The sequence below is a fragment of the Streptopelia decaocto genome (genome assembly GCF_964273445.1).
Source record: "Streptopelia decaocto genome assembly, chromosome: 4".
Lineage (NCBI taxonomy): Eukaryota > Metazoa > Chordata > Aves > Columbiformes > Columbidae > Streptopelia > Streptopelia decaocto.
The window spans coordinates 38,088,675-38,098,091 of NC_138658.1; the positions used below are offsets into that span (position 1 = coordinate 38,088,675).

Here is a 9,417-nt window from a genome sequence, read left to right on the forward strand (position 1 = left end):
TTATGCACTGGAGTTATCCCGAACTGTGTTAATTCATCACCTGCCAGAAAAATATTAATACGCACTTGTGCCTAAAATAAAAATGTATTCATTCCAGATGTCTTCAATGGTCTTGCAACACACACACAAAAATCTTTTGCTTAAGAAATTGCTGCAGGTCATGCACAATGGCTTATTTTAACACAGTATTTTTCTTGAGGACTAAATGGGTCATGGGAATAAAAGCAGGATATAGGGACTTCATTTCTAACAGTCCAGCAGTAACGCAAAAGTCACGGCCATTCAAAGGCTGCTTGTGACCCCAGTGAAAATGATTTTCCATGGGTTTTGGCCAGTTGTCAATGAATAGGTATTTGCAAACGCCAGATTACAGTGACAAAAATATTTGCCACTTACACGACGACAGACTTGAGTGTGGAGCTCACAGCTTAGACCCGAAGTTCATGCAAAGTTGATGTGGATGTTCCAGGTGGAACATTCTAACTGTGACTGTGTTATAGTCACAATTATTCCAGCGGTTCTGGGTTAGGTTGGAAGCTAACAGTCAGAAGGTATCTCGACAAATGATTTTCAATGGCTTTGTGAAAGAAGAGGTTGTATTACAGACTCTGTAACAGGTGGGCAAAAAACAAGATATAAGGTTGAAAGTTTATTACTGTTACGTGCTTTAATGTCTGGTAATGTTCCTCCTCTCCTTCACCATAACAGGGTAGAGTAAGTTGCACGGGCCGGCTGATGGTTCAAGCTGTAAATCAGAGAGGCCGCAGTCCTTGGTCACCTTCTGGTCAGCCTCATATAAGAAGGTACTTGATGCCTTTTGGTTTTGGTTTATAATGGGGGGGGGGCGTTATTTGTTTTTCTTTTAATAATACATATTTTGCAAAATTATTGTGGTAAGATAAATAATGTGAAGAAGGTAAGTTAAAAGGATGGGATTCAGACAGAAATGTGACCTACCTCTCCTGTCTAAAACTTTCTGCCAAGTTTGCATACTTAGAAGTATAAGCAGCCTCTGCAATTACATTAGTTTTAAGTATCTTTAATTTTGCCTGTCTCCTCCTCGTTTCTTTGTGATGGTCACTAATTAATCATCTCACGTTCCACTGTCAGCTGTTGGGAAGGACTTTGTCACTTATGTTTTTTAAAACCTCTCACCTGACTAGGATTCTACCAGGAATCTGTACTTTCTGCAGCTTTTAATAATTATTAGTTTAAAGAAATAGAAGAAATAACTACATGCCAAAGAATTTTATTAGATTTACATTATACATACTTTAGTATTTCAGTGATTTCAGTTCAGGTTCTTATAAGGAATTATGAGTCAGAAATAAAGTATTAAACTTATCTTTTGTAAGTTTACAGTTATTCACATATGAAATTTTGGTTTATGTTTTTGGGCCATATAAGGGAATTTTCCCTTCAAATGCTTTTTTTTTTTTTTTCATTCCCCAAAGCATTTATGAGGCTGCTTAGCACAGCTCAGACATCTTTAGACAATACAAAAAATTCACTTTGGTTACCCAAACAGAACTGCTTTCAAGGAAGTGTGAGAACTCCGGTTTTGGTTTCTGCTGTGAGGAGGCACATGGTCACTCAATGGTCACAATAGCCACAGAATCTCAATATTGCCCAATTGTAATATATAGATGTAATTACATAGTCAATGTGTAATAAAGAAATTACTCCTGTGACAATTAGCAGTGGTAGTAGTATGACCTGCAGGACTGCTGTGTGTGAAACAGGTTCTCTTCCCCACTCTGATCACTAGAAAGTATTAGGAAGTGAGGCTGGTTGCTTGAAAGATCGTATCAGTCTTATTCCTGCCCGGAACAAACTGGGCTTCCCACAGTTCTGAAAGCATTTCCCAGCATCTCGCACCAAGGTGTCCCACCAACTCTCCCTCTCAGCCTTCCTGTCTAGGCCTGTTAAGCCCAAAGCTCAGGCTGCTTATGGAGGGGAAAGTCCTGCCACCAAAACAGCTGTGTCCCACTGCCATAGCCTGCCCAGTAAATGAGACACTTGACACCTGCAAATAACGGGTAAAGTGAAAAGTCTCTGTTAGTCCCTGTAGGGAAAAGCTGCCATGAAGAGTCAGGTTTCAACTGGATTAGTCCGTGCACACAGGGTGAGAAAGGGGAAACACCTTCATAAACGGGGAGGGGGACGGGCTGCGGGTGGGTGAGAGCAGCGAGCAGCTGACGCTGCTGCATCTTTCTACAGGACGAAATGTGGGTGTTTCTGCAATGGGCACAACCCCTGGGGTGGTAATGGAGTAGGCTCATTTTTCAGTTTCTCCAAATGCAATTAAGGTCCAAGGCCGCTTATGGCTGGTGTTTTATTTTCTAATTGAGACAAGCACTCAGGCAGCCACTATTGTTTTGCTTGGTTGTCCAGCAGAGTAACAAGTTACAAAGGTTTCCATATAGCAGTTTAATTAAAATTAGGGCAATTGTTGGGGATTCTTATTTACTGTAAAATTACCACACGTGAAGGGCTCCTTCTGGTATGTTCCCTTAGGGAAGGTCTGTTTCTGCCAAGCACCCAGCACAGTGCTGTTGCTGGCCAGTGACATTTCCCACTGCTCCCACCATCCAGTTCTCCCCGAGACTGATGAGACAGGAGCACGTAAAACCGACCTCAGACAGACAGACTCCCACCATTGGCTTTTCTAACGTAACACACCACAATACTGTGCTCCCCCATACGCTATAATATGTGCCACATATATTGCCATATACCTTTGATAAGTAATAGTCCTGTGGCATTACAGTATTTCTATAAACTTTTCTGCCTGAGAGCAACAAAACCTTTTTAACCCCCCCCCCCTTTTTTTTTTACAAGTGTAATTATTAGTTTAATGAACTTTATGACTTGTTACACTGTTGACAGGCTTTTTCCTGAAGTATTTTTAATCTCTCACACAATGTGTTCTGGCAGCACTCTGGTTTATGTCATCTTTGCTACATCACAGCCATTTTTCTGCGCTGTGCTTCGCTTGCAAACGTTACCTTCTTAGCGTTTTTTTGGGGAGGGTGGAACTTTTGAATTGTCTGACGTGTACAAAGCTTGGGCTTGGTTGCTCAGACATGGTGCTCAGCACTGCAGCCCCTGAGCTGTCTGGTGGTGCGCAGCAGCCACAGCCCCAAATAAATCATCTTGAAATGCACGAGATTTAAGTCAGATTTTAAAAATAAACATTCCTGTTGCCCCTGTGCTCAATTAGAGGAATAATTTGACCTTAATCTCCTTTATCCCAAATTAGTTATCATTATCATATGGTTGGTTACAAATTCTTGCCCAGGTTCTTGCTTGCTGAAGTTCCTAGTGCCTTGCCCACGCTGACCCGCAGAGTCACATCCAGTGGACACATCTAGTACATGATGTCAGTATTGCTGAAACTCACCTTTGCAATTTGACACCCACATCACAGCTCTAAAGAACCCACAGCTAATCCCAGGGTATTCCAGTCTATTCCAATTTATCACTCCTACACCTCTGAAGTACCTGGCTCTACTCATTACATTATTTCTTAAAAACCACGAAATGGGTTTAGAATTAAAATAACCCCAGTTTCACGTCTCAAGGTAAAGGCTTGAAAAGTGGTCTGCAATTTTAGAGGTACATTTACAAAGAGGTAAAAAGAAATGCATTCTTTATTTCCAGCTCTAGACTAAACAGCATCCTTCCAAACCTGCAATTTGAAAACTTAGTTTCTACGATTCAAGAACATAGTATCAGAAAAACAAAACAAAACATCTTTGGTCACAAACTCTGGGAACTCTTAACCTTTTTGTTTTCCATTCATTTGGTGTTATCATTTGCTATTTTTTTCACCCAGTTTTGACCAGTGCTGCCTTTTTATGCAGCTGCAGCTGTGAGACAGTGGCTCTCAGAAGGGCTGCCACACTTCAGCAGTGCAACTTCACCTGTTCGGCTCAGCCTTGCAAGGAAATGAGCAGCACTTACCTAGAATCATACTTGCACTTCATTGGCACTGTGTCAGCAGTATGGAAGCAGGATGCATGTAACTATTACAGAGGCAGATGCTGCATTGTTTGCTTGCACTGCGTAGCTCTCAATTCATTAGATACCATCCTTCCTAGGTTAGACTGCAGAACTAATTTAAAAAGATAGGGCGAGAGTTTTTCTCTGTTGCTATCCATCTTCTGTCCCTGCTACGTGCACATGAGGCATCTAAGTCATCAAACCTGGCCAGGAACTCGCCAATGAAGCAGAGTCTTGCTTTGGAGCTCTAGTGCAGGAGCTTTAGGTGTGTTTAGGTGGTGAAAAATATTAGGGGCTTAAGTCCTGGATTTAGGCACTTAAAGAGCTTTCAGTGTGTGTGAAGAAGTCCTGTCTGTGTTCCCTTGTTCAGTACCTGCTCCTACTTCAATAGTACTAGAGGCTGAATTTCCCCCCTCCACATCTGCCTTTAGTTACAGCTGCGGGAAACCTGTGAGGATCATTAACAAGTAAAAATGTATCTAATTATGACAGATAAGGTGATGACTAGTCAGAATTCAAACAGAGCGATAATAGAGAGAAGGGCAACGACAGAGAAGGACAAAAGGAACCAAATTTTCAAGCAACTCTAATTAAATTTCACCTCAGTGAAACAGAGTGTGCAGCTGAGTGTTTATCTTCCATACAGTAGTACAGTATCTTGGTTTTCACCTCTAACTGCTGAGGTTAAGCCTTAAGCTTTTTGTGTCATCAATTATTTTAACCTAAAGAAATGCCCATGGGCAGTAGAAAACACAGTATAGCCACATATACTGAAGCATGTATATACTGCAGCCAATGGCTGAACCAGAAACACTGGACAAAGTTAACAGAAAATGGAATTCAGGAAAGAATTTCATTTGTAAAGTCCTGTTGATAAAAGCCCTCTCTGAGGATATTTGAACAGCTCTGCCGTGCAGCAGGGTGCCAGGGTGGGCAGCAGTTGGCTCTAGAATGGAAGCCACTGGAACTGATCAGGCAAGGACAAAAACTCATCTCAAATTTTGTTTCGATTACAACTTGCTTTGATTCCTAAATCATGCAAATGCAATAATTCTAATTTCGGGGGGGGCAAACAAAAACCCCCAAACAAACAAAACAACAACAAACAAAAACAACCACGTTTAAACAAGGAACCAATTAGAAAAAGTTTCAATAGAGTAAATTAACAGGCAAGAATAGCCAATGCTGAAAATGGATTGATACCATGGAAGCTCCTGTTTCTGGGAACAGGAGATACTTTTCCTTCTTTTTATTTTTTATTAAACCTTTTAAAGTACCTTTATGAAGAACAATTTAACAACCAAAGTTTTTCTTCCTATTGTTCACAAATGAAATTCTTATTGTTTGGACACCACAATTTGGTGGCTTTGAAAATGTAAAAGAATACCTCCAACAAAAAAAAAACCCAACTGTTAAATAAGGAATAAATATCCACAGCACTTCAATCTACACAATTTTCTGTGAGGTCTTCAGTAGTGCAGAACAAGAGTAGATGAAAAGTAAGTGTGTTGTGAAAAGTCTCTTTCCAACAGAGAGGAGGGAGATTTTTAGCTGCTGTTGTTTTCTGAAAGGTGAACGTAATTAACGAACAGTACTTTTGCCTTCTGGTGTCAGCAGCAGCAGCGAAGGGATTAAATACACAGGACACTAGAAATGAGGAACTGAATCTGTCTGCTAAGGCCTACTGACTTATTTTCTTTGTACTTCAGTGATGTAAAGACTAACTCTAAAAAAATACTATCAGGTATGAACAAATGATTATTACAAGCAATTATTCTGCAGCAAGATTGTTTTCTAGATTATATTTTGCCACAAGATGTGAATTAAATGAAAGTTATTGATAAGCACAGTGTCATAATTAACTCAGTCTGAGCCAAATGCTACCAGTGTACGTGTGTAAATATGGAGTGATTATGGTATAGGTGCAAGAAGTGATTTAAAATTCAAAGCACTCTTACAAGTGATTTTGGTTCTTCTGATTTAGCAGAGAACAAAAAATAATTTACCTTTATTTCATGTTATTTTAAGACCACGATCTCGATCAAGGGACAGTGGTGATGAAAATGAACCAATTCAGGAACGATTCTTCCGGCCTCATTTTCTGCAGGCTCCTGGAGACATGACTGTTCAAGAAGGAAAACTGTGCAGAATGGACTGCAAGGCAAGTGTAACACCAGGGACGACAGCCGCCCTTCCATAACATGAGCTGACTCAAAAACCCAATTCGTTTCTTTTTAAAGCTGTTTTACCTATTGGCAGTTTCAGCAACTGTCAACAGCTTAATTAACTTCGCTGCTTATAAGGAAGCTGACAACCAGTTTGCCTCCCCTCCAATGAAGGTGCTTCAGGCAAACCTTACAGTCCACAGTACGCTGATTTTTAGAATTCAGCTTTGCTGGGGTGTGGAGGGAAGCTATACAGCCAGTGTTCTTCTCCCTTTTAAGTTGAGTTTCGATCCCCTAGTAAAGTTTCAAACATTATAATCCTGATTTATGATTTTGCCTGACAGAATAAATTAAGGCTGGGATGAGTTCTGTTTCCTTTATGCTGACATATTTGGGAGAAGCTGTTTGTTTTCCAGTAGTACCCACAGCAAATGGCAGGGCTTTCAAAAGTACAAGACTTGTTCACACAGCCCAGGCATTAACCAGTGCAGGCGGTGCTCTCACTAGGTTACGCCTAAGCAGAATGGAACTTAAAAGTTCAATAATTAGTCAGGTAACATCTTTTTGTCTGCAAGTTTTCTACAAGAAGTTAATCTAAAAAGGAGTATCTTCTCATTCCATGTGAAGAGTAAACAATTTAAAAAAAGACAAAAGGTGTCACCTTGCCTTTTGTTTGGCAATGTATTACTACATTTAACTTGTAGCATATCTAAAAGCTGATCTTCCTTCAGTCACACCCGTAAGACATCATGGAATTCAGGGAGTTGGCTAGAAAGTAAGTAAATGTATACACCTGAGTCAATGTGTAATTCAGGGCAGAATTAGATCTTTAAATCTTATGGTACACCTGCAGCAGCAAACAAAACCAATCTTCTCCGCAGGAACAAGTCAGGACTCCTCCAGTGTTTTGTATTTCTAAGACCATTTCCCATTATTCTGTTTACACTTAAGGTTAGTGGATTACCCACTCCAGATTTGAGCTGGCAACTTAATGGAAGACCAATTCGTCCTGACAGTTCTCACAAAATGTTGGTACGTGAGAACGGGGTGCACTCCTTGATCATAGAACCAGTGACAGCCAGAGATGCTGGAATCTACACGTGCGTTGCCAGCAATCGAGCTGGTGAAAACACCTTCAGCCTGGAGCTCATTGTTGCAGGTAACATCTTCATGCTACTCTTCCCAACGAGCACTGCAAGGGTAACTTGAAAAAGGAAAATGTAAGGGCTATCAGATGATGTGGTTGAGGGGTGGGGGCAAGAAAAGGAAACCTGGTAGTTACAGAACTACAGTTTTACGTTATGTTGTGGAATAAGTTGCCTGGCAAGTAACCTCTGTGCACACAGTTACGAAAAGAAGGATGTTGCCACAGTTGAGGCCACAAACCAGACTTTTTACTTGAATGGGGTTGTAAATGGTCATTTGTGCAGACCCGCATCTACCCATGGGCAGCCAGCATGGTGTGATACGTCCATCTCACAGCATATTAGGCTAATGCTGTTCCAACCTGCTGGTAGAGCAGTTCCTTCTGTAATTAAATGCCCTTCCTTGTATGGGATATGAAGGAGCACTGTTTGGCAAGCATTGTGCAGCCAGTTTGTCAAGTCTTCATGTTGCACACTTCAGTTCTTTAGGGGAAGGGGAGAAACCACTCAGCTCTGTTTAGGGCTCATTTTTTCCCTATTAAAACACTGAAGTGACTGTTTTCTTCAGATAAACCAGGGCTGGACTTTGTGATTAATGAAGACAACACTCAAGTTTCCCGGCATTTATGTTTTTCGTTATCAGTTTTTAGCCTGTTGCTGAAAGAAAGGCTACATCTTCACAGACTAGTGTCAACATGAGTGCCATCTTTATTTTCGCAGCTAAGGAAATACAGAAGGCACCTGTGTTCATAGAGAAGCTACAAAACACGGGCGTGACTGAGGGATTCCCAGTGCGACTGGAGTGTCGAATCTCAGGGGAGCCGTCTCCTCAGATATTCTGGAAGAAAGAGAACGAGTCACTCACATACAACACTGACCGAGTGAGGTTAGACTGACTGGGAATAATCTCCACATGTATAACTTCAATGATGATTTATCCTGTAACACAAGTAAAAACCTAGCAGGTTTTAAGAATGCTTTGTGTGAACACCAGCTCATAAATATTAACTAGTTATTGCAATAATTTATGACATTTACTCAAACTTGCAGCCAGCCTGGTGGCAGAGCCAGCATTAAAATGCTACCTCTGTTTCCCAGCCTTGGATTTAACTATCTTTGCACTTCAATTGTGGCAAAGTAGTTTTTCTCTTCTGCTTCTCAGCAGAAACCGTGATGGATAGATTCAATTTATTTTATATTCGAAGATTTCAATTTATTTTATATTCTAAGTTCAATAAACGTTTCCTTGATATTTGATAAAACTTTGTACGAATGCTTAAAAGCAAACTCACGATATATTGCAAGAAAAGGAACTTGTTACTGTTATGACACAAATTATTGCTGTCCTTTTAAACAACAAACTGTCAAACATACTCAAGCCTTCGTTTTCCTCTTGTTAATTTCAGAGGAAGTTCCACATTAATTAAAAACGGAGTCTAATTAATCTGTAACTAGGATTTGGTCTGTTTATAATGACATTTTAAAATATTGTTTAAATTGCAAAACAGTGTAAACTAATTTTCTACTTTTCTTTTGTGCAGCATGCACCAGGATAACTATGGCTACATTTGCCTGCTTATTCAGGGTGCCACAAAGGAGGATGCCGGCTGGTACACCGTTTCAGCTAAGAATGATGCTGGGATTGTGTCTTGCACGGCCAGGTTGGATGTTTATAGTAAGTGACTTCAGTTTTCGTGGTCACATTAATCCTCTCAAAACCAACAGTTCTCTGAGTTTCAGTTTCTTGACAGAATGGCTTACACTGGTCTCTCTTTCTTTTATTTATAGTTTCTCCTCAATAATAACGATCCACATCAAGACAACAAATGCTCTGTCAAAGTACATTTCACCATCTTTCAGATACCTAAAGCAAAACAAGCATGCATGCTCTCTGTTTTTGCTTAGTATATTAAATATAGCTAATTAACAGCAGATAATGGCATGATTATGTTATTTTTGTGGATCATTATTACTCTTACTCTGCTAGCACTTCCCTAACCTTTTGTATTCTTTTGTACATCAGTCTGTAATACACCTCTGACAGCTACCAGAAGTGTAGTAGACGTTTTTATGGCTTTCTGCTTATCTACTCAGTTTGTTCC

At 40.3% G+C, this 9,417-nt stretch overlaps 1 protein-coding gene across 3 annotated transcripts in view; it reads left to right on the forward strand.

Annotated features, from left to right (window-relative positions):
• PALLD (palladin, cytoskeletal associated protein) overlaps positions 1 to 9,417 on the forward strand; it is a gene marked incomplete at its 5' end in the record, with an annotated part of 199,488 nt that overhangs the window by 187,309 nt on the left and 2,762 nt on the right. For all 3 annotated transcript variants that reach the window (XM_082051712.1, XM_082051713.1, XM_082051714.1), the window contains 5 exons: positions 709 to 803; positions 6,034 to 6,166; positions 7,122 to 7,329; positions 8,036 to 8,201; positions 8,857 to 8,990. In XM_082051712.1, coding sequence (XP_081907838.1) covers positions 709 to 803; positions 6,034 to 6,166; positions 7,122 to 7,329; positions 8,036 to 8,201; positions 8,857 to 8,990 — 736 coding nt within the window. The remainder of the gene's footprint in view (positions 1 to 708; positions 804 to 6,033; positions 6,167 to 7,121; positions 7,330 to 8,035; positions 8,202 to 8,856; positions 8,991 to 9,417) is intronic.